The following is a 25,590-nucleotide window of genomic DNA, read 5'->3' on the forward strand; positions in this document are numbered from 1 at the left end:
GCCCCAGTCTAGAGAAGCCTAATCTTATCTCGGAATGTCAACAACAATCAGTTGTTTCTTATAAATAAATATTTCGCAAGGGCCTCTTTCTTAAGGGGCGGGTAAAAAGAGGCTGAATCAAATTAAAAAAAAAAATTGTCGCATTATTTCACCCCATCACACACGAGAAGACATTCCCCTAATTAAAATTGCAACCAATAAAAATAATTAATCTAGTTTGTTGAATTTTTAAGCCTATCTAATCAAGTTATAAGTACAAGCCTTACAAGGTGACTAATCGGAAGAATGCTACAGTGTTTTTATTCGATTAATGGACAACGGTCCTGAACAGTTCGTCTCTTTTGTCCATTCGACTCGAGGATATCTTTACTCTTGGCAACTAACTACAGCTATGCCATACGAAAAGACACTCGTCATCATTAATACGTCTTCGAGAATCATTTTGACCTTACTTCATCTATGCAATATGTATCTCACCCCCTATTTTTGTGATCCTATGTACAATGTACATGTCTCTCATTTGAATCCATTGTTATAATCTTAAACAATGAGTTACAAAATTGAATTGAAACAATCAATTTAATTGTATTTACAATATTTACTAAAAATAGATCATTCACATAAAATTCTTAATTAAATTGAATTATATAAAAAAAAATGATAGATCAAGAAACAATAAAAACCCCTACTTGGCATTCGAGGATGAAAAGAAATTATACATATTTGGATTGTATGTAGATGGTTGATCATATATCAAATTACTTTCACTCCTGTTACTATTTGGAGTTTTTTGATTAAACAACGGAGGTTGTTGTTGCGGCTGCTGCTGTTGCGGAGGCATTATTTGCTGCTGGGGCATCATAGGAATTGATGGCTGCAAATCTCCTTGCATCCTTTGTTTGGGAGGCAATTGTGGTGGTCTGACATATCCTGTAGATTGTGGGCTTTGATATCCTTGTCCATAATTAAAGCTCCCACCAGTAGATGCTCTATTTATTATAGGCTGTGGTGGTAGCTGGGGTGGCTGTTGTTGCATATACTCATTAAGCCCACCTCTCGTGAAACTCCCAGAGTCATTTTCATATTGTCGTGGGAGCGACGGTTGTCTGTTTATGGAAGGAGGAAAATTCTGGTTGTCGAGTCCACTAAAACTAGGAGGCTTTGGTTGATTTTCTGGCCTATAAAAATTCAGTGGCTGTTGTTGACTCGGAAATTCTCCGGTCGAAGATCTGTTCACGATTGGTTGTTGATATTGTGCAGTTGGAGCAGGCGCAGCTTGGTATTGCTGTTGATATTGATTTGAAAATGTAGGAGGAGCTTCGCTCACTTTCATATTCTTGAATTGTTCATCAAACTTTAAACCCTGTTCAATCTCATTCTTGACCCTAATACATTGATCCAATAATCCTTGATAAAATTGTTTCCCCTTAGATAAACCAACGTGATATTTACTCCAATTATCATAAAATTGTTGAATCCTTCCATTTTCATCTATAATCTTAGAATCCATTCTAGTTTGCTTGCTGATAATCTTTTTAATTTCTTTATTCAGATTCAAGGATTCCCATGCTGACCGTAATTCGGAGACAAACTTCTTTTCCTGTTTAATCAACCAATCTAATTGCTCATTAAATGGTGCAAACTTCTTTAATTCTTCTGGAAAGATTACGGATTTGATTTCATTCTCACTTTTTAATTTACTATTAAGAATTAAAATATTTGATATATCATCACTATGAATTTCTTTCTTTAAATCTTCTACTAATTTCATTTTATTGGATTTAACACTATGTATATCATGTAACAAGTCTTCAATTCTCTTTATTTTGGTCATGATAGCTTGATTATCTGTTGTTTCATCAATATCAAGAAGACTTACTTCTGGTTGGTGCTCGGTTTCAATTGCAAATAATTGTTTGAAAGATTTGGATTGGGGTCCCTTGCTCAAGATTTCATACAAGGGTCTATCGATCAACGAGAATAGTTTATTGTCTGAATTCGTTGCTTCATATAAAGCTTTCTTCAACTGAATGGTCTCTTCCCTGCCTGAAAACAGACTTTGGCCAAGTCTCTCAATTTCTGAAATCTTCTCAAAAATTTGTTTACGAATTCCATCAATTTGGTGCTTATTAGTTTCATCCTGATCGAAATTTGAACTTACTTCACGAACTTTGGTAAGAATTTCATTGGGAATTTCAAATGGTTGAGTATCCTTATTGATCAATTCTTTGATTTCAACCAATGATTTCGGTAATTTCAAGTATTCAAGAATTGAAGATGTTTCCTCGTTAGAAACTTCTACCAAATCTAATTCGTTTCTTAAGAATTGAGATTTTTCTTCGGAGTATAAACTTGATAACTCATGAATATTAAATGGAACAACATTATTTAAGAAATTATTGTAATTTTGTTCATTTATTTCTTTAAGCATGGCATTTTCATTGATTCGAATAATTTTGGTACTATCCATTGGTTTAATTTCTGGCAATGTGACCAATGATGGGACAATGTCATGATAGATTAAATCATTATCTTTATTCAAATCATTTAACTTGATTTCTAATGCATCCTTTTGATATTTATAATTATCAAGTAATTCATACACATCACCATGGCCTTTGGAAATTGCCCGCAAAGTAATGGAATGAACTTGTTTTATTATATCTTTGGACTTTGTTAAATATGCAATTGAACTTCCATATTTCTTATTGGCTTCCAATTGTAATCCATTAAAATAATACGCAAGTGATTTAAAATAGATATACTTGAAATAAATAGTGCCTACCCAACTCAAATCTAAATTGGCAGCAACATAATTCGCTTCTGGCTTGGATAAACTTTCCATTTCTTCATACCCACTATCATTATCATCATCCCCATCATAATAAGCAAACAGCTCCTTTTTATCTTGACCAATCATATTATAACATTCTTCATAATATGTACTTGCAGATGCACATAATTTTGCAACCAAAGAATTCTTTTTTTGTTCCAAATCAGTATTCATCAATCTCAAAGTGAAACAGTTTGAAATAATTGAATTGTCATTTTGGTTCCTTGTTCAGCTTTATCATCTTGTGAAGATTCATCATATTTAGATTTGGCAAATTTACTCAATAATGATGCAATATTAAACAAAATACTTGCTTTTTCAAATGCTAATGACTTTTGTTTATGACTAGGACCAGTACCAAATGCTTCAAACCATTCAAATTCAACTTTACGAATCTTGCTCCAAGGAATTCTCAAATCCAATAACTCAACTTGACTATAGTAAGTATAATATAAACGTAAGCCTGTATTATCGGCATTCACTCCACGAATATCTTGACGTAATTTATTGAAGTTGGATAATTCAGTTTGATAATTGCTAGTATTACCATAGAGAGAAAGAAGATAGTTATTCAATGGTTTGATCCAGTTTAATTCTTCAGTCTCCTTACTGGGAACAACAAGAAGATGTGTCTTCATGATGAGCTGTAGTTACTATGAAAGTGGAAGTTGCTAATGATTCAATGATTCTAATGTGAAATGAGAGAATGGTAAGATGTCGGCTGTTTCTGGGGGGAGGGGGGAAGGCGTGCGAGTTAGAAAAAAGATGTGCGCCCTTACCCGGATTTCAATATCCAGATCCCTTGATGTTGGAACTTTGCATGACACTTTGCATGACACGTAGCAAGCCAACGAAGGGCAATCCCTGGCTATAAATATAGCAGAACAGGCCTTTTTAATATCGTTCTTATTTAAAAAGAATGGGTTACCCTTTCTTTCCAAATGGCTCGAAAGTTTCATAGTTGGAGTGGTAGCGCGTTAATTTTCCACGCCAAAGAGATAAGGAAGATCCGGGGAAATCAATGATATTCCGATCCCTAATTGCTCCCTAATGCCATTTTCATTAAGCAATTATCAAAAGGCCATAGAAATATCAAATGATTTGAGACGATTGATACCGGTTGGATGTTTAAACTTTTATGATCTTCCGTTGAGCATGACAGACCTATATGGAATTCATAGTCCCGATGGTTGGAAATGGTTTGACATTGACTTTTTTGTTCATATATGTCAGGGGAAGGTCAATAAGATTATATTATATTTACAATTCTTAATTGATTTTCAATTTTTCAAAGCAACATTTAAGATATTTTCACTTAAAGAAGATAGGGAAATTAAGATTTGTAAAGTTAGACTATATGCCATACCCAAAGACATTGATGGAGCAAGATATATAAATGATTGGAGATCAGAAAGACCCAAAAAGTTCAACATCGATAAGAACTATAGAACCTTTTTTGAAATTATTTTAAGGTATATCGACTTTTCCAAACTGGGTTGGAATATGGATACAATTGTTCCCATCGACGAGTTTCTCCTGAACCCAATTGTACTTTTTCATCATACTAAGGAGAGTGCAATGATGAAGCCCAACATAGATGAATTTAACTATATCGTAAATAGGTGGAAGAATAACTCATATGTTACCTTTTGTGAGTCAAAAAGCAATGAAACGTCGTTTGGAAAAACAATCAGAAACATATATAACTCAATTCCCTCGCCGCATCTTCTGGGTCATAAAATTCTGGAAAGGGGTAATATAAATAGCCTTAATCCAGAGGTACAGTTGAGTGCACTTCTGCAGAGTCTCAAAGCAGGAACCCTAGTTACAATAACAGGCGTTAAGTCAACACTATATCCATTTCAAATCAGGTCCGTCGCAAGCATGCTAGAAAGAGAAACGAAACCCGAGATGTCACTTATTCCAAATTTAATCAAACTCAAATCACCATTGGGAAATTCAGACTACTATTTTGATTTAACAAACAAACTAATTTGTTCTAAACCGGAGATGTTATCACTTCCCCGAGGCGGGATTCTTGCAGAAAATATGGGTTCTGGTAAAACATTGATATGTCTCGCATTAGTATGTTTAAGCAAGTACGAGTTTTCTAAAATTACTGATGAATTACTTCTAGAGGGTGGAAGTGTTCCAACGAATATAGAAGGAATGAAAATTGAAGAAGAAGCGACCATGCATTGTTCATATGTGAAGCCACTACGTACAATTTGCCAGCAAACTGTTGTTCAAAATTCATTACCTTGGAAACACTTTGCATCCGATTTACCAGAATCAGTTCTGGATTCTCTTACTTCCCAACCTGGATACTTTAGGGTTACAACCGAAAAATTCACTGGAGGACTTCTGAAACGAAGGGGACGAAGCAGTAGAACTAACCAAATACCTCAAACTAGAAAACTATATCTTTGCAATACTACTATCATCATCATCCCAGATAATCTTTTTGCTCAATGGAATACGGAAATCAAAAAGCATATTGGACAAGAGTACTTGCAAATACTATTCATATCAAATTATTTTAAAACTCCAATAGAAGCTTCGACCAAAACATATACAAAGAGCTTGCCACAAGACCCAACAGAGCTTGTAAAGTATGATTTAGTTGTTCTTTCCAGCTCTTGTCTAACGAAAGAAGACATGGAAGACAATCCAGTAATGCAACTTTATTGGAAGAGAGTTATAATTGATGAAGGTCATCTGGTGAATTCCAAGACATCTAGGATGAGTTCTTTAAGTAAATATCTTTTTGCAGAAAGGAAATGGGTTGTTAGTGGAACTCCAACTTCTGGACTTACACATTTGTACATGGACGAGGAGGAAAAAGCACACCAGAATAGATATGTGATCAAATCGAAGTTCGATGAGAAAGAGGATTTAATAAAGTTGGGAACTATTATTGGAAACTTTTTAAAGATTGAACCGTTTGCAACATTTCCCAGAAAATGGTCTTCGATGATCATTAAGCCTTTATTACAGAATGTTTACGGTTCGGAATTGACTCTATCTAACTTACTAAATGAAATAATGATAAGACACAATCCACGAGACATAGAGCGAGATCTCAAGTTGCCACAATTACATCATTCAGCTGTGTTTTTAAAGCCGTCATATCATAATATTATTTCAGTTAATCTATTTACAGCTGTACTTGCCGTCAATGCAGTCACTTCAGAACGTACAGATATCGATTACATGTTTCATCCGGCAAATCGACAACAGTTAAGAAAATTGATAACCAATTTACAAAGAGCCACGTTTCATTGGACAGGTTTCAAGCAAGAGGATGTAGAAACACTAATTCATATTTGTTTGACATCTCTCAAGAGACAAGAAGAAAAGGGTAGCTATTCCGATGTAGATGTACAGTTGCTAAACAGGGCCATGAAAGCGGCAAATATGGCGTTGAAAAACAGACAGTGGAGAACATCTTCCTTGTTGCATGAAATGAACTATTATGTGTCTGGATTACCTGAGTCAATAGCAAGGGTCCTTGTGACAGGCAAAATCGAGAATCAGGAGATCAGTGTATTTGGAGCTCCTCATTTATTGTCATTGCAGGAATTCTGGTATAAAAACCGATACGACAACGAAACACGCTTGTCGGAGAAGTTAGAGAGTGTAGCAAAGACCTTTTGGGATAATTATTGGAAACAAACCGTAAAAAGAAATTCCGAACGATTCAAGAAACAAGACCAGACGCAAGATTTTGAAACGAAGATCAATTCAACTGCTAGCTCAATTCAAGGTGAAAATACACAGCATGTGAAATCAGAGGATATCAAAGAGACATTTTCAGTTTCAAGGAGACATAAACTACAAGATGAACATTCGCTAAAGAAAGATGTGGCATTAGAAGTTAGCAAGTTAGATAGATTCGATCATTCAACCGCAACAGATATCTCATCGTTTGAAAAGATCCGACAAGCTAGAATTCTCGGTACAGCATCATCTAAACTTTCGTATCTTGCTAGTAGATTACTTGAACATCAAAGAATGAGTGTAAAATCATTGGTATTCTTTGAGTTTGAAGATACCGCCTATTATCTTACCGAGCTTCTTGATATTCTTGGAATCAACTATATTTTATACGCAACTTTTATTTCCCCCACAATCCGAGCTAAGAACTTAGTTGAATTCTCAAATCATGATAATGAATCCCTTGGTGGGATCACTTTGATAATGGATATTCGGCTTGCTGCACATGGTCTTACTATAATTTCTGCCACTCATGTTTATTTCATCAGTCCAATTTGGCATCAATCCATTGAAGCCCAGGCCATCAAAAGAGCTCATAGGATTGGACAAACCAGAGAAGTTTACGTCGAAACTTTGATTCTTGAAGGGACTTTAGAGGAGGAAATATATAAGAAAAGGGGGTTAGACCAAGAAGATGATAACAAGGAAAGATTTGCAATTGATAATACTGGAATTCAAGAATACGTTATGCGACACGAGTTTTTAGATATGGATGACAACATGGCACAATATTCGTCTTTTAAGGCACCATCTCTTGTGAAAGAAAGTATAATTAAAGACTCAGTTGACGAATACTCATTGTTAAGACATTCAAGTCACGTTGACGACCACGGGAACAGATCGTGGGATGTTTTCCTTTTCAGCGAAGAGAGTTTGAAGAAGCTTAACCAGATACAAGGAATAAGAGTCAGAGATGCAGCAACCTCACAGGAGTTCATTCAACAAATTGTAAATACCGAGGAGAGGCCAAGAAAGAGATTAATTGTACCTGACTCTAGAGTTCAATCCAATAAACGAGTAAGATTTTAATGGGAATTGCTTTCTAATTTTCGTAAACAACAGTTTGTTAGGTATGTAAGAATTAAAAGTATAATTAGTAGCTGCCTTTCCAATTTGTTCTTCCTGTAAGAATATGCACGATTTGCATCGTCAGTTGTTCAATAAGCAGATCTTCATAGAAAAGTGAAACTGCTAGTCTAATTCATCGAATTTAGATGGGCACCAAAATACACGACGGATCTATGGAGCCCCCCTACGTGATCTCAATGCAATTCGTCAGAGAATCGTTTCCTCTGGATATGTAGCGCCATTTACAAATCTCAGGAATTGTGCTGCCAAGCCATTGAACGCGATGCGATCGTATTGGAAAATGTTGCCGATGCAACCTCTCAAGAAAATCATCTCCAGAGAATTGTGGCATATTATTGGTAGTTTTTCTTGGTAGATCCGAATAGAGTGTTTCATTTGTTGTGCCACCCCCATCAATAAAGTGATAATCATGCCACTAAGAATTAAGACTATTAGCATCCTAGTGTATACATGTGGTTTCATGAAGAAAGATGATGAAGAAAGGCATGACCTTACCCAGTTGTAGATATCTAGAAATAGCAAAAGAGTAAACAAACCTTAGAAAAAAAATAGTCTATCCTGTAATCAGGTGAAACCTTGTAAAATCAAATATGTAAATTTGTATCAATGCCTTCCTAACTTAGAAATGACAAAGAGAAGAATGATAACTATGTCACGGTGACAACCTATGTATTGAACTTCAAAAAGCGACGTGTAATAGCTCCCTCGTTGTCGCTCTTTGTTTCCTTTTTGTCCCCGGGCTTATCGCGCGTGTTTGACACACAATATTACAGTGAAGTTGCTCAAGGAAGAAACTTACAAGTATAGGAAGCACGATACAATATGGAACTCTGCAGGCAAGTAGGTAAGCGTCACGTAACTATATATCTCTATTGTTATTGCCAAGCACTAACAGAATGAAGTAAAAAGGAATCTTAACAAAATGTGATGCATACGAATTTTTGGCAATGTTTACATTTTGACAGATCTGGAATTTATTATGAATAAAATATTATTATTTATCAAACTTGAAAAAAGAATTGCGGGTTACTAACCAACAGCAACAGTTTTAAACATTCGTTGTCTCGGTTCAATAATGGATATACACTACTACCCCTGCTATAGTAAAAGAAGAGAACTTCATTGTTACATTTATTGCAAGATGTAAATATGTCATTCGTCTAAAACAGAAACTAAAAGAGAAAGAAAGAAAATAGAATGGGTGCAACCTGAAATTATTCTTTCATAGAATTGCAAACTAATTTCAGTTTAGTGTTTAGAAATAGACTTCCTTCTATTGTGTTTCACGCAAAAAATGGGTTCTTTTTGCATTGTATTTATATGCGGTCATATATCCCGTTTACATATTTCCTACTAAGAATTTACTTAATTACTTACCTACTTATTTACTCCTTTATCCTTACTATTGATATAGCTATATATAATACCTTCCACTATCGTTTAATTTAGTTAGTGTAATTAACTTGTACCATATAACGCACGGCCTATTACTACCCCCAGTACCAAATAAAAAAAAAACCTAAGCCCTAAACAATAAAATCAAAAAATAATCATAAATCCGAGTTTACACTTTGGACTAAATTTCTTTGATTCCAATAAGAATTACAGTTTATTAATCTGCTTGAATCTTTTATTTCAATTAGTCGAATATCCAAATTCCCCTTCTTTTTAATTACTTTGGAACTACTATTAGGATATTCCAATAATTCATCAACTGGCTTGGTCAATCTATGAAAAGCAAACAGTCCCAATCATTTCAACAATAGACAAAACGATCTTGATTTATGCGGCTTTATTAAAGTATGGTTCTTAGTGAAAAATCTACTTATAGAGAGAGGGCGGAAGAGGAAGTCCAAACCCTAGATCTTCACTATCCGCCAATCTCAAAGGGTTTAGAAAATCGAGAAGAAGATCCAGAATTATCACCCACGATAGATACTCAAAGATATAATAATAATGATCAATCCCCACTTTTTAACCGACGTCCATTTAGAAATATCTCAAATTTAATGTTACCCTCAGCAAAAGCGTTCTCAAGTTCAACTAATATACTTTCCAAATCAGTCAATGCTGTATCCATATCATCACAACAGTTCTTTTCAAGTCTCACATTGGGTAGTGGACATAGAAAGGATAAATTAGATACTGAATCAGAAATTGAAACCGATTACGACGAATATGAAGAAGAAGATGAAGACGAAGTTGAAGATTTCGAAGAGGACAGTCACGACGATACTTTTGAAACTATTAACGTAGGATCTCCTATACCACGAAAACATCTACATAAAAAGACTCTGTCAACTTGCATGTTAACCGTCACGAAAGAATCTAATCATTTCGTTGATAATTCGCATCTCAAATATACAAAGATTAACACATTTACTCATATTGAAGATTCATTACCAAGATTGAATGAAGATGAATTATATAAGATCTTATCTGGTGAATTGGAAAATGAATTTGACGAAACCATTATTATAGATTGTCGATTCAATTATGAATTTGCTGGAGGTCATATCATCAATGCCATTAATATCTCAACAAAAGAAGATTTGGAACAAAGATTTATGGATATTGTTGAAGCATCAACAACACCCACTAAGAAGCGATTACTCATATTTCATTGTGAATTCAGTGTATTCAGAGGACCTATAATGGCAAGGCATTTACGAAAACGCGATCGCGAAATGAATCTTGATCTGTATCCTTATTTAAATTTCCCTGATATTGTTGTTCTTGATGGAGGTTATAAACGATTTTTTGATAAATATCGTCAATTCTGTGAACCTCAAGGATACGTTGAAATGAAGGATATACGTCATGAAAAGATATGTGAAGATCAATTAAATAGAGTTAGAAAAGATAGTAAATTAACTAGAGCAAAATCTTTTCAAGATTGTAATACGGACAATAATTTGGATAGAAGTTTTACATTTGGTCATACAAAATCACAATCATTTACTCATGATAAGATAATTAAACGACAACGATCAATCAAGCAAAAGTTTTCACCTTTTGATACCAATAGACGTGGATCTCCGGCAGCATCACCTCTTGTTAACGATTATGAATTCCCACAACCACCAACTACTTCGTTCAGGAAATATCACCATCATCATCAAAAGTCGTATTCAGTGACATTTCCAAGTTCATCAACATCTTCATTCTTTTCCACCTCATCATCTATTTCATCCACATCCACATCACTCTACTCAGATGGAGGGAGCATTTCATCTTCGGATTCATTGGCCGATCCATATTCATCACTGAATGAAACCACCAGCTCAGAATTTGAATCCCGAAAATGGGGCCCAGCATCCACATCCACACCCAATATGTTTCTTCGAAAGAAGTCGGCACGAGGAACAAATCCCACGATTACATCATTTAAATTCCCAAATAAGACTCGGTCAAGAGCTCACACCGTTGCAAGTGAGATGTCTTCTCCAATAATAAGTTCTCCATTATCTTTTCAAAAGATAGATAGTTCTATCGATTCGATAAATGAAGCACCGGTTGAGTTTTCATTGAAGATGCACCAAAGAACTTCATCATTGTTGTCGAATGTTGCTTTGGGGCTGCAAAATATGGGTTCATTAGAGGATTATGAGATTGAGGAAGAGGACCATTGTATAGATACAGATGAAAGACACTAAAGACATTAGACATAGACATTTATTACAGAGACATTCTATTTATAAAATTATATAGCAAGGCATATAAGATTACATTTTTAATTATTCTTGTAGTACAACATGTAGATTCTATTCAAGTCAGTTGAGTAACCAGCAACTACCTCTGGTTTTTTTTTATTCATGCATGAGCTGATTGGGCTTATTTGAATGAACCTACTGTAACTATCTCATTTCTACAAAGCACATAGTTCTTCTCAAGAGTACATTTGGTAGCGCGTTTTAAATCAGAAAACATTTGGTAGCCCGTTTTTATTTCGTTTGGTAGCTCATGGACCAACTAACTATAGACCTGATGGATTAGCTTTACAAACCTATAGACCTTACAAGCCAAATAATCACTTGGATAATTAAAGAGACAATTTAACTACAATCAGATCATTCAGTAAACTTTACTCATTTATTTCAGAACAAATAAATAACAAAAATATAAACATAAACTTATATAAATAATAACATCATCGTACAGGTTCTCTCTAAATCTTAGATTTGTTACCAATCAACTTAATAGCAGCATTGTTAATAGCAATAGTACCTCTTTCAACAACATGAGTTTGGAATTTAACAATATCACCTTCTCTCCAAGCCAAAACTCTCAAAGTTTCACCAGGATAAACAATACCAGTAAATCTACCCTTAATTTCATCAAACATACCAAATTGATCAATTAAAACCTTAGCAGAAAGACCATAAGTACACATACCATGTAAAATTGGTTTAGGGAAATTAGCACCCTTAGCAAATTCTGGATCTAAATGTAATGGGTTTCTATCACCATTTAATCTATAAAGAGCAGCCAAATGTTCATTGATTTGAACTTCAACTTGATAATCTGGAGCACGGTTTGGAGCAACAAATTGATTAGTGGCAAATGATCTTCTATCACCATAGACTTTAGTTTCACCTTGACATTGTCTAATGAAATAAGTGGCTTCATTGGAATAAATAACTTCCTTGGTATTGATATCAACAGATTGGGATCCATGGACAACAATGGTGTTGGTACCCTTTTGAGTAACAGAAAGTGGTTGGAAGGTAGTCTTGAGGGCACCTTCAGTTGGAGGTGGCCATTTGTGGACCTTGATATAGTGTTCACCATGTAACAACATCATTGGCTTGAAGTTCTTTAATAATCTGGCAAAAGAATTTTGAGATTGACCAGAGTTGAAAGTAATCAAATGACCAAAAGTTGGAATAACTTGGAAATCTTCATGATTTTCATAAACATATTGTAATTGTTTAGTAGTGGCACCAAGAGAAATGTTATACAAGATAACATCACGATCATTGAATCTCCAAACTGGATCTTCTTCATCTTCTACTTCCTCTTCTTCTTCTTCGTCATCATTGTCATCATCACCAACAGCAGCCAAGATAGCCATAGAAGATTCGGCAGCAGTACGTGGATGTTCAACACCAGATGAGAAATCAGTGATAGCAGCCAAGTTGTCTCTAACAAATTCAGGAGTAGTGACAGCAGCTTTACAGACTGCACCCTTAGCTCTTTGCCAACGGGTGTTACCAATCCAACCACCACCAACTTCAAAGATTTCACCAGTAACTGGAACATTTTCAGAACCCAAGAAAACTAATAATGGAGCAACTTGATCAGCATGGTACAAGTTCTTATCTTCATCACGGAAAATGGTTAAAGTCATGGCAGTTTCAGCATGTGGAGCAACAATATTACATTTAATATTGTTCTTAGCACCTTCAATAGCTAAAGTTCTAGTGAAACCGACAATAGCACACTTAGCAGCAGCATAATTGGCTTGACCAAAGTTACCATAAATACCAGAAGTAGAAGAAATGTTAATAATTCTACCATACTTCTTATCATTAAAGATTGGCCATGCTAAACGACATAAGTTGGCAGTACCCATTAAATGAACTTGTTGAACAGAATCCCATTCTTGTGGAGTCATCTTTGGGAATGAACGATCTCTTAAAATACCAGCATTGTTAACAAGAATATCAAGAGTACCATATTTGGCAACAACATTGTCAATGATTTCTTTAGCTTGAGTAGCAACATCATGATGATCAACATGAGCTTCACCACCAGCAGCCTTAATTTCTTCAACAGTCTTAGAGGCATCCTTGAAATCGTTAACGACAACCTTGGCACCATAGCGAGCAAACCACTTGGCATATTCTCTACCTAAACCGGCACCAGCACCAGTAATTAAGACAACCTTGCCTTTAAGGGAAACAGAAGGAGCACCAGTGGCATCATTTGCAGGTAATTTTTGAGCAGCATTAATTAAAGTAGCATAATCATTCAACTTATCTGGATGTTGAGTCTTTAAATAAGATGGTTTACCAGCATCATTGAAATCAACAATTTCTTCAAAACGTTTAGCAACAACTTCAGCAGTAAAAGTTGAATCTGGTTTACATAAAATACCACCAGATCTTTCCCATCTAATTTGAGCATAGAAACCAGCAGCAACTTCAAAAATTTTACCAGAAACTTCTGAAGAATCATGAGATAAGTATAAAACTAATGGAGCAACTTTTTCAGGACCCAATTTTTCTAAAACTGGAGGTGGTAAGATAGATTCAGTCATTCTTGATCTAGCAACTGGAGCAATGACATTACAACGAATGTTATAACGTGCACCTTCTTTAGCTAAAACTTCTGAGAAACCAACTAAAGCACACTTGGCAGCAGCATAGTTAGCTTGACCAAAGTTACCATATAAACCAGCTGGAGAAGAAGTATTAACAATTCTACCAAAGTTTTGTTTTTGGAAGAATGGCCAAGCAGCTTTAACTAATCTTTGAGCACCATTTAAATGAACATCAACAACTAATTTAAAGTTTGCTTCAGTCATCTTCTTAAAAGAAGCATCTCTCAAGATACCAGCATTATTAATAATGATATGAACAGTACCAAAGTTCTTAACAGCAGTTTCAACAACTTTTTCTCCATCAAGGACATTATTGTAATCAGAAACGGCAACACCACCTTGTTTCTTAATTTCTTCAACAACGACATCTGCAGCTCTGGCATTGACACCTTGACCATCAAGAGATCCACCTAAATCATTGACAACAACTTTAGCACCTCTCTTGGCGAATTCAATGGCATAGTGTCTACCTAAACCACCACCAGCACCGGTGACAATGACAACTTTGTCTTTGTATTGTAATTGGGACATATTTTCTTAGTATATATAAAAGTTCTTTCTTAAGTTGACTGGGACAATTGAAAAGAAAAGAGAACTACTTATTATTTAAAAATTTTCAAATGAGAAAGAAAACTAGAGGAAATAAAAGGAAACTTTCAGGGGATATTTATAATGAATATTGATGAAAAACAAATTATGCGGGGGACTTAACTTTTATGCCTGTGATTTGAAGAATAACCCGAAAAATTAAAAAATTAAGTTTTCCCATTAATAACCGAGGCAATGCAAGATACTGCATATAAATCGGGTTTCAACGATCTCTCATTCCCAATTAGGAACTACCGAGGATCACTTACAAATTAAATTAAGGAAATACGTAATGTGGAGTTAATATTTCCATAACAATTACTACTTTATATTATTATCCCCCAAGGGAACCCCCAAGGAAGAAGATTAACCCCGGCTTTAGAATCGGTTATATGTATATTAAGCAAGGTTATGTTTTTAACAGTTGACCCCATGACTCGGTAGTCATTTCTTTTCAAGTTAAGTTTTCTTGATTATACTCTCTAATTATACACGACGCCACAGTTAATTTAATTAATTAATTAATTGTAGAACCCTATTCTTTGTACTCTCAATTGGTTGAACTATCTTTTAAAGAATTGATCTTCTTGTTCCTTGCTCATCCCAAATGACTCTGAAAAATAAAGTGTATGGTGGCGGGGCGAATAAAAATCATAATAATTTTACTACCAACGGCTCTTAACAGGATGCAAAAAAAATATTATAAATATAGTACCTTACATTATACATTATAATTGCTGCAACGCTTCTGTCATTAAAATTCAGAGAGATTCTAAAACAAATGATGAATGGCTTTATTATTAATTATCAAGGCATTAGTTCAAGATTCAAGCACCAAATGAATTGATAAGAATCAACCAAGCTGATAAAATCAAAACTTAAAATACTGGCTGCATATATCCCCGGAATCATCCCTCAACCGAGATGATCTGCCCCACATATCAAGAAAAACAAAAATAGAATCACACTTCAAAAATTCCGTAATGAATCCAACTATTTTAATTCAAACTATCTACAACCTGTTAGTGAATAGATAGGAGTATGTCAACCATGAAGAACGAAATCTAACTTTTAGAGAAGAATTGACTTAAAATCAATCAAATTATTAACTTGCGAAGGGCCAACATAGTCCATCTATCCAATCACAAATGATTTAGATACATAACCATAAACCCAAGGTTAAAGAAATTAGGATATCATTCTCTAGCTACAGTAAACTCCATATTGGTTGTTACCCTAATAAATTACCTTATACCTTTATATATATATAATACTCTATTCTAATCTATTCAAAAAATCCCTCATATCTCTATAATTATTCCCACCATTACCACCGCTACCATGTGAATCATCAGCAAACACCAACGTCTCATCATTATTATCCTCATCAGTATCATATTCATCATCTTCTTCAGATTCTTCAGATTCTTTCGAATTATTACTATTTCGATATGACCTCAAACTATACTTCGTACTCAAAGTACTATGATGTTTCATCAAACCACTACTACTACCGCCTTCATCATCAGTAAGATACGCATTTAAATTCAAAGATGATGAAGAACTCGTAATCCTAGACAATCCATATCCAAATACTTGAGATGATATGGAATTCTTTCTTGATGATATGGGTGATCCGAGTAGTTGTTCATCTCGGCTTTCATTACTTGATTTTCTACTATGGGAAGGAGAAAGTGGAACTGGTTGTTGTTGTTGTGGTGGTAGTGGTTGCTTGCTAGTCAATGCGAATATCGGTGGTGGTTCCGCTAATGCGATATATTTGTTTTTAACGTTGTTGTCGTTATTCTTTTTTGGATTCTGGGGTGAAGATAGCGATACAATAGTTGGTTTCTTCTTGGTATGGTTCTTGGTGGTCGTTTCGGTTTCTTTATTCTTGGAGAAATATCTCTTTGCTGGACTGAATACTTGTATGTTTGGAACCAGTGACGTTGGAGTACTTGCTGCACCTATAGTGGTTACATTATCAGTGGTAGGTGTTTGAGGAGAAGAAACCTCGCTACTACTTCTACTAATGTTCTTCTTGTTATTATTTTCATTATCAAAGATAAATGTTGAACTTTTTAATTCTAGTGGTTCTGGTCTTGATTTAACTTTCTTATTCAGTATAATATCTTTAAGTTCACCCAATATATTAGTAGTATCGAAAACTTCGACATGTTCATCTTCATCTTCTAAATCACTTCCTAATGATGAAGAATCATCCAAATATGAATCAAGCAAATCATCAACATGTTCTAGTTCCTTCAATCTGATATGATCTAATGCTTGATCAGATGCTGTATTCCTTACCCCACCGGATATAGGAGAGGTTTTCTCTTTTATAATTGGAATTGATGGTAATGAAGTAGTCTTTCCCATAAATAATTTCTTAAGTCTACTTTTGAAGCTAGGGTCATTATTCGTTGAATTAAGTTCCTTCTTGGTATTTGCATCTTTAAATATTTGCAGATTAAAATTTAAGAACTTTCTAGTTTCAGCTTCATTATAATCAAATGTGGTAAATTGATGAAGTTTAATTGATTGTAAATCAATTCTATCTTTAGGATCTTTAATTAACATCTTCTTAATTAAATCTTTAAATAATCCCAATTCTTCAATATCTCCTGTAGTAACTTTTTTGGAATGTTTAATCTTGGGAAATTTCAATTGTTCTTGCACAATATTCTTACACATTTCAAACTCATTACCTCCATTGAAAGGTAAATCATTAAACATAAGACTATACATTGTAACCCCAAGTGACCAAATATCAATCTTAAAATCGATCTTCACTTTATTAGCAGCATGGTTAGCATTAGTTATCATTGAATATCGATTATTTACAAATTGACATAATTCAGGAGCATAGAAAGCAGGAGTACCCATTGTTTTTGCTAATTCTTTTAAATCTTGAGTTTCATTTTCAAGAATTAAACTTACACCAAAATCGGATATTTTAATTGTATTAGTTTCATCAATTAATAAATTTGAAGGTTTTAAATCTCGATGAATGATTTTCTTATAATCATGAAGATATTCTAACCCATTGATTACATCTCTAAGGATCTTATTAAGGGTAAGCGGTTTTCTATATTCATGTTTGGTATATTTTTCATAATAATGATTATAATGTTTCCAATCAATTTCACCAAATTTACAATATTCAAGAATCAATAAGATTTTATCAAATTTAGTATCATCAATTACTTGATATAATTTAACCACATTTGGATGATTACATTCTTTCATTATTTGAATTTCTCGTTTTATCTTAATAATCAGACTTTGATAAGTTTTCGTAATTAATCTTGCCTTTTCTATTCTATTAATCGTCTTGATAGCAACATATTGAACAGGAGGACATATTTGTTTATCTACACATTCTCCAAGTAATACTTTCCCATATTGACCTTGTCCAATCTTTTTAATAATTCTATATTTCCCATTAATAATTTTTCGATTAGTTTTTGGATCTAGACTTATTATCAATTTATCTGTATCTAATCCCATTGTTCAATTTGTCTACTTTCTATATTTGTCGTTTGTTATGATGATTCATAAGTGCTTTATATGCTGTGTACTAGATATTCGTGAAGGGTAGTAAAATGGGGGGTGGACGAATAAATCTACTTTGGTGTAATTTTTAGATGGTGTTGACATTTAACTACGCGTCTCTTTTCTTGGGTGTCCATATCACGTGAACAATTTTTTTTTTACCAAAATGGTTAGGCCAAGGAGCTTTTGGTGTTTAACAAGAAAATGGAATGTATCATAACGTGTTTCATTTTTGATGCAGGAATCAAAGGGGATAGATGTAATAGATGATACCATTTATTACCATGTATATGCAATCCTATATACCGAACTAACTATACCTGTTAAAATCCTTCTATCACTTGTGTGCTCCTTCCAGTGGTGTGCCTGGGGCCCGTGTGACCTTTGTCGACTGATACCGTGGGATGACGTTGGCTCTGTCCACCCCTAAATACCTAGCCGTGACCTGCCCACCCCTAAAACCTACGCGTGACCCGGGGTCACAGTGATTGGAACCTAAAATTAACTAGCGGGGGGCCGGGGAGCAATTGCCGCTAACCTGCAGCAAACCTTATTTCAAGACCAAAATTGATAAATTATATTTTAAGCTTTGATATATAACTAGATGTGTATATTCTTCGTCATTAAATTATATTTATTCTAAATTTATATTTCTCATTGTTTGTGATCTGATTAGTTACTTTCAAGTAAAATAATAAAGATTGTTTCAGGACCAAAAGAGTCAATAACTTACTTACAACATTATTTATAGAACCCAAGGCTTCTAGATATCGACATTCCAACAGAATAAATCGATATAAGACTTTCAAATCAAAAATTTCAAGAGTTAAAACAACAGAACCATATAGAATAATTAAAACTATCTGACATTCTGCTGTCTATTAAATCATACTGCATCACCAACAGTATTAATTAGCTATTACAATAGATATCGCTAATACTTACTAAAATCTAAATCTCGAGGGAATACCGTTTATATTTCATTCAAACCCCGTCCCCACCCCCAAATTTGTCACGTGAATTATAATGGGATTATTCGCTAAGGAAGCCACCAAGCAAGATCAAACTGAGTCAATTGATGAAGATGCAATTGCTCAGAGGATCTCAAATAAACTCAGTGAGGAAATCATTCAAAAAATGGAAGAGAAGTTAGATGCAAGATTGGCTCGGCATACTCAAGAAATTAATAACATGATGAATGCCTTTTTGAAAAATCAAATCAAACCAGCAGTTGACAATCTTAATACACGTTCAGCCAATGAAGTAACTGAAATTATCAGAATCAACAAAGAATCGGCTGGAGAAGATGCGACATTCACATATTATCACTTCAACTATTAGAATTGCATAAAGATGTTTTACAAGTGGAATACCAATGACAGTGATCTTCAGATGTAATATTGAAAGAATCAGATATGAAATTCTTTAGATATCTATATCTGACCGAGCATTGGAGGCTTTCACTTACCATTTGACAAACTTCAAGAGATGAAGAATTGATCAACCAAACAACTACCGCTACTGAAATCAGACCAATCAAATTCACTAACCTAACATTTCAAATGCATCTGAACCATTAAGCAATCTAATTAAAAATAACCCCCAAGTAAGAGGCAACATTACCAAATCATATTAAACAGTCATTTCAAGGCATTTCAAAGCTCGAAAAACTAATATATTATTATTCCAATCTATTACCAATCAAATAAGAACCATATTGTATATAAACTAATATAAACATATAAATTCATTTCATAAATTCTCTTATTAACTTAAATAATCACTTATAACGACAACAACAATTGATTGATTAATCCGATTTGAATGAAACTGATTTGGTTGCAAAACTTTGGTTTTTCTTGAGGCTGAGGATTCTTATTTAACCAAATCAATTTTTGGCAGCCAAATCAGACAGTTGGTCTAAACATAGGCTGTTTACATAGTTAAGCACAAGCATGTATGCATGTTTGGATGTTTCTGGCTTTGACTATACGTTACTCTTCTTTAATTAATCTACAAATTAAATTTCTTTGCGTGTTTAAATGAAACTCAAGATCTACACAGGGTATCCCAAATGGCAACCACATCTTCTTATTAATTGCAAGGGTAATAATAATACAATATATTTATACAAAAATCTATCTATTCTAATAAAGGCATCCATTATTATGTCATAAACTCCCCAGTTTTTGATTCATCTTTCATTATTTTCTTTTCTCTCTCATTTTCTTCATTCAATTCCTTAATTGCATCTTCTTCCTCATCAGTTAAACCAGTTAAATCAGGCGGAATTTCATACATTTGTACCGAAGGAGCATGATTAAGATATCGTACTTGTTCCAAAATTTCATGCCTTACACTTTCTAAATATTTCTTAGAATTCTTATTATCAATTCTACCTTCTAATTGAGGATGTAATGAATAATCAGGTCCAAACCAATCATAAGTTGGTAAGAAATTGGGGATTTTAGGATCAAGAGTAACATCATTCAATACGGACGTTTCATAACACCATAATCTTGAAACATTTCTTGGAGTATATCCACCACCTCCAACAACCAACATGGGGATTCCAAATGTTTTTATAAATTTAACGCATTCACCATGAGCTCTAATATTTAAATTAAAACATCCTAATCTATCATATCCTAAGGAATCAGCTCCACATTGTTGGACAATACAAGTAGGTTGGAATTTAGTTATTAAAGGTTCCATGATCAGTTTAAATAGTCGTATATAAGATTCATCATCAATTCCATCTCTTAACGGTACGTTCACAGCATAATTTCTCCCCTTAGCTAATCCAATTTCATCAACTGATCCAGTCCCGGGGAAAAATTCTCCATTATATTTATGAAATGAAACAGTCATTACTCTATCAGTGGTGTAAAAAGCTTCTTGAACTCCATCACCATGATGTAAATCAATATCAATATACATTACTCTAGGATGAATTCTTAATAAATTCATAATACTCAATACAATATCATTAACATAACAAAACCCACTAGGTTCAAACTTTTTAGCATGATGTAATCCACCCAGCCAATTAATGGCAATATCAGACATTCCTGAAATTAATTTTCGCAGGGCATCAAGGGAAGCACCAGTATATATTGCAGAATAATCATACATTCCATCAAACACAGGACAGTCATCTCCAATATTGAATTGAGCTAATGTCTGTTCTGCCAATTTTGCCGTCTTTTCAGGAGTAATGGTTTGTAAGAAATCGATATAATCTTCAGAATGAAATTGGGTCATTTCTGATCGAGTAGCTCGACGGGGTGTATATAGATCCATTTTTTCAAATAGTTTGTAGGATATTACTAAATGGTCGGTTAACATTAATCTAAATGGTTTCATAGGATGTAGAGATCCATAATGATACTGACTAACTTCTGCATTATAATGATATGATACATTAGTGGTCAAGCCACTTGTGTTATTATTATTGAAATATAATGGAGTGCTTTCTTGAGTTCTTCTATCAGTAGAGAACGTCTCCGTCTCACTTATTGGTATCGTCATAACTGATTAGTTTCTATATTCAATGTATCTAATAGGAAACCCTTAACTTCATTTTATAGATTAGAAAAGAATTTTTTAAAGAAACAAAATTTAAAAAGAAGAGAAAAACAAGCGACATCTCAGTAGTACGACATTTTGAATATGTCGTTCTATGAGTAGTGAAAAAAAATCTTTTGGAATTTCTATTGCCACTGAATAAATTCAATAACCTTGCCATAGCCTTATCATCTGTCTTTTTAATTGTAAACAACTAAAAGTCAATTCATTTCATTATTCAGTCAATATACAATTGTTTTTGTTTCCATTCCATAAGAAAATAGAATTATACACAATATGTCCAGTTCAGCAGGATTCGATAGACACATCACAATCTTCTCACCAGAAGGGAGATTATATCAAGTAGAATATGCCTTCAAAGCAATTAATTCTGCAAATATTACATCAATGGGTATCAGTGGTAAAGATTCCGCCGTATTAATTTCTCAAAAAAAGATTCCTGATAAATTACTTGACCCAAAAACCGTATCATATATATTTCAAATCACTCCAAGTATTGGATGTGTAGCCACTGGTTCAATTGCCGATGCTAGATCCCAAGCACTTAGAGCAAGAGCAGAAGCTACTGAGTTTAGATATAAGTATGGTTATGAAATGCCGGTGGAGAGTTTGGCTAAAAGAATGGCCAATTTATCTCAATTGTATACTCAAAGAGCATATATGAGACCTTTGGGGGTTGCATTAACATTTTGTCAAGTTGATGTGGATGAAGGGAAAGGTCCTCAGATTTTTAAATGTGATCCAGCGGGTTATTATACTGGTGTGAAGGCTGTATCTACTGGACCTAAACAACAAGAAGCAACTACTTATTTGGAAAAGAAATTTAAGAAGATTGATCATATTAAAGGAGATTGGAAAGAAACAGTTGAATTTGCTATAATTGCATTAAGTTCAGTTATTGGAACTGATTTTAGAAAGAATGATATTGAAATTGGTGTGGCTACTAATGAAGGATTTAGAATTTTAACTGCTGATGAAATTGATGAAAGATTAGTATCGATTGCTGAACAAGATTAGTTAGATTATTAATTGATTTATATTATTTTATATATTATATTATAAACACAAGATTATAGTAACTTTTAGTACAAATAAATAGCTATCTCCTCCCCCCTCCAACTACATCTCTAAGACAATTCTAAGGAGTTCCTTACTACTCTACCAAACGTAAGGAATAAACATATAAGGACAAGCTTCTAAATATCTATCCCAATCCTTTCCGTATTTTCTAGCACATTTTCTTTGATCTCTATAAGCACGATGAACTAAAACAATAAAGAAAAAGACTGGAAAGAACCATGGGAATGGAGATGCCATACCACACATTAATGCCCAAGTTAAAGTTTGAATATAATCAGCAGTATAATGCATTTTTCTAGCATAAACATACCAACCATCAGTTAATAATAATGAACCATTTGCACATTTAATATATTTGGGATTAACTAAATCTGAATAAGGTAAGTATGGGAAAGTTTTTCTTAATGTTGTATTTCCTGCCATTTGTCTTCTAAAACTATTCTTTTGACGATTTCCAGTATCAAAGAAATAATAAGCAGCACTAATTAAAATGAATAAGAAAACATTATAACCAATAGACCATTGATATTCTTCTGGATTATGATTAGCTAAATAGATACTACAATGACAATAAGTGAATGGGACACCAGCAATATTCCAGAAAAGTAACATAAACCCAAATTTCTCATAAGCCATATCCCAAGTTGGTACAATTAATTCTTCACCTTTAGCACATGCATTAGCATATAACCAATGAGCATACAATAAGAAACAAGCTTGTGGAGAAACATAACCATAATTTTCATATTGTCTAAAGCATAAAGCCAAAGAAATGAAAAATAAAATAAACCAAGGAATTCTAACTTCAAAAAACATTTTAAGATCTAAATATTTCCCTAATCTTGGATTCAATGGTGCGCCCATAAACATATCATAAATATGATTACCAGTCATACGATTATAATCTCCAGTAACTTTAAGACAAATGACATATAATAAGATTGATAATGAAATACCATAAAATATAGCAGTTGTCATAACAGCTCCAAAATGATCTAAAATATAAGTAATCTTCAAAATACCAGTAAAATTCAATATCAACAGTAATACAATTGAAGTATAAAATGACCAAATTGCATTACAATAATAAGGTAACTGTTGATTATTCATATGAGTTAAAGGTTGACCTTTAGTCCAAACACCAGGTAAAGTTAAATAAAACCCAGCTTGTACTAAAATAAATGCAGTGAAGAAAAAACAGACTCCAAATGATGGTAATCCATGTTGTTTAAAGATTTGCCATAAATCAACAAAGATAAAATCAGACCATGATTGATCAACATTTGGCCAAGCAGGATAACCATTATAGAATTCAGCACTGATCCACATATACCACATTAATAATGGGAAACCCACCATCATTCCAACAGCACCTACTGGACCACCAAATTCCCATTCGATTTGATCTTTTGGTAAATATCCACGAGGAGTATCTTGTTGTTGTTGTTGTTCGGTTGGAGTAGTAGGAGTATCATGAGTAGTTGGAGATGCTTCTATTTCATTTGATACTAAAGGAGCATTCTCTTCTGTAATTTCTGAAGACATTATTTACTGAAAGTTAGTTAGTTTAGTTTAGTAGTAATCAACTAAATGGTACTCTAAGTATGAAAACTAAAATCTTGAAATAAACTAAAAACAACCGGAAAATCAAAGAGATTTTTTTATTTTTATTTTTGACGTTAATTTTATTATTTTTTGTTTCGTTCTTTTTCACCTCCAAAAAAATAATTAAAACACAAAATAAATTATATCGTATAATAATTATTTTATATCGTATAGCACTTATGTCACGACTCTTAAGGATGTCACTAATGAACATTCACAACGATAATTAAAATGACATTAAAAAAGGAATAATAATGACATAGTGTTAGAACCAATAGAAAGTGAATAATTATAAAACTAGACATCTCGTGAGCCCAGACAAAGTTTTCGTCTGTTCTTCTTATTTAATTCTCGACTATTTCTCAAATCTCCACTTATTTTTTTACACATTCGATCACTAACTTACAGACGTGTCTATTGCTTATTAATACTTAATTGGACAGATCCTGATAGGCTATGGTTTCTTCTTGCTGAAAGACACAGTATCTGAATATAAAATTAAAATGTAGATCTCATATAGAAGGATCAAATCACAACCATTTACAAGGTTGCAAAAAAACTTTAAATCTTGATAAAATGATTGCAAATTTTATCAGAAAATAATAACTTATCATTCATCATTACTTCCCGTTTGTAGTTAATTGCTTCAATATACAGTAAACAATCATAGGAACCAGTGTCCAAGGTGAGACAAATCTTAAAGATTCCCATTTATTATAGTTTGGACTGCCGAAGAGTCTGTTGAAATAAAATACCTGTTGCTGCAAAAAATTGGTCTTACAATCCATTTTTAATTTTAAGTAAAACAAGACCAAATATAAGAAAACAAGCAGATATGGTCATAAACTTAATGTCAAATTGGAATTATTCCATTTTTCTTTAAATTTCATAAGTTTTAGCATAAATAAATCTCAATTTCCAATGCATGGGTCGAACATTAGATCTTAAAATTACAAAAAAAAAAGACAATTTTGCGGTGCATGATCTAACTAACCGTGCCAAATGGTCGCAAAGTGCATCAAAAAGTCTTACCGGATTGGGTGGTCGCGGCATTTCACGTGCAAATCATGTGACATAATGCACGTGACATATGTAACACAAAACCAGAGGCACGTGAAAGTCACACGAAAGTCATGTGAATTTTGTCATG

General features: G+C 33.6%; 10 protein-coding genes across 10 annotated transcripts; 4 read left to right on the forward strand and 6 right to left on the reverse strand. All coding sequences in view use genetic code 12, as the record gives it.

The window, feature by feature from the left end:
- Positions 1–685: 685 nt before the first annotated feature.
- BRO1 (Bro1p) lies at positions 686–2,920 on the reverse strand (the record flags this gene model as incomplete). Its single annotated transcript, XM_049406581.1, has 1 exon — positions 686–2,920. The coding sequence occupies one exon, from the start codon at positions 2,918–2,920 to the stop codon at positions 686–688; it is 2,235 nt and encodes a 744-aa protein (XP_049263910.1).
- Positions 2,921–3,012: 92 nt separating this feature from the next.
- Positions 3,013–3,471, reverse strand: J8A68_002795 (uncharacterized protein; the record flags this gene model as incomplete). The annotated part of the gene is made up of 1 exon (XM_049406582.1): positions 3,013–3,471. The coding sequence occupies one exon, from the start codon at positions 3,469–3,471 to the stop codon at positions 3,013–3,015; it is 459 nt and encodes a 152-aa protein (XP_049263911.1).
- Positions 3,472–3,883: 412 nt separating this feature from the next.
- On the forward strand, positions 3,884–7,639 carry J8A68_002796 (uncharacterized protein; the record flags this gene model as incomplete). Its single annotated transcript, XM_049406585.1, has 1 exon — positions 3,884–7,639. The coding sequence occupies one exon, from the start codon at positions 3,884–3,886 to the stop codon at positions 7,637–7,639; it is 3,756 nt and encodes a 1,251-aa protein (XP_049263912.1).
- Positions 7,640–9,501: 1,862 nt separating this feature from the next.
- Positions 9,502–11,355, forward strand: MIH1 (putative tyrosine protein phosphatase; the record flags this gene model as incomplete). The annotated part of the gene is made up of 1 exon (XM_049406586.1): positions 9,502–11,355. The coding sequence occupies one exon, from the start codon at positions 9,502–9,504 to the stop codon at positions 11,353–11,355; it is 1,854 nt and encodes a 617-aa protein (XP_049263913.1).
- Positions 11,356–11,867: 512 nt separating this feature from the next.
- Positions 11,868–14,555, reverse strand: FOX2 (bifunctional hydroxyacyl-CoA dehydrogenase/enoyl-CoA hydratase; the record flags this gene model as incomplete). Its single annotated transcript, XM_049406587.1, has 1 exon — positions 11,868–14,555. The coding sequence occupies one exon, from the start codon at positions 14,553–14,555 to the stop codon at positions 11,868–11,870; it is 2,688 nt and encodes an 895-aa protein (XP_049263914.1).
- A 1,332-nt stretch (positions 14,556–15,887) lies between these two features.
- Positions 15,888–18,122, reverse strand: J8A68_002799 (serine/threonine protein kinase; the record flags this gene model as incomplete). The annotated part of the gene is made up of 1 exon (XM_049406588.1): positions 15,888–18,122. The coding sequence occupies one exon, from the start codon at positions 18,120–18,122 to the stop codon at positions 15,888–15,890; it is 2,235 nt and encodes a 744-aa protein (XP_049263915.1).
- Positions 18,123–19,193: 1,071 nt separating this feature from the next.
- Positions 19,194–19,508, forward strand: J8A68_002800 (uncharacterized protein; the record flags this gene model as incomplete). The annotated part of the gene is made up of 1 exon (XM_049406589.1): positions 19,194–19,508. The coding sequence occupies one exon, from the start codon at positions 19,194–19,196 to the stop codon at positions 19,506–19,508; it is 315 nt and encodes a 104-aa protein (XP_049263916.1).
- An 825-nt stretch (positions 19,509–20,333) lies between these two features.
- Positions 20,334–21,698, reverse strand: HOS2 (histone deacetylase; the record flags this gene model as incomplete). Its single annotated transcript, XM_049406590.1, has 1 exon — positions 20,334–21,698. One exon carries the CDS (start codon positions 21,696–21,698, stop codon positions 20,334–20,336), a length of 1,365 nt encoding a protein of 454 aa, XP_049263917.1.
- A 333-nt stretch (positions 21,699–22,031) lies between these two features.
- SCL1 (proteasome core particle subunit alpha 1) lies at positions 22,032–22,772 on the forward strand (the record flags this gene model as incomplete). Its single annotated transcript, XM_049406591.1, has 1 exon — positions 22,032–22,772. One exon carries the CDS (start codon positions 22,032–22,034, stop codon positions 22,770–22,772), a length of 741 nt encoding a protein of 246 aa, XP_049263918.1.
- A 141-nt stretch (positions 22,773–22,913) lies between these two features.
- ERG4 (delta(24(24(1)))-sterol reductase) lies at positions 22,914–24,380 on the reverse strand (the record flags this gene model as incomplete). Its single annotated transcript, XM_049406592.1, has 1 exon — positions 22,914–24,380. The coding sequence occupies one exon, from the start codon at positions 24,378–24,380 to the stop codon at positions 22,914–22,916; it is 1,467 nt and encodes a 488-aa protein (XP_049263919.1).
- Positions 24,381–25,590: the final 1,210 nt, after the last annotated feature.

The sequence above is a fragment of the Hemisphaericaspora subhashii genome (genome assembly GCF_019202705.1).
Source record: "Hemisphaericaspora subhashii strain CBS 10753 chromosome Unknown scaffold111, whole genome shotgun sequence".
NCBI lineage: Eukaryota > Fungi > Ascomycota > Pichiomycetes > Serinales > Debaryomycetaceae > Hemisphaericaspora > Hemisphaericaspora subhashii.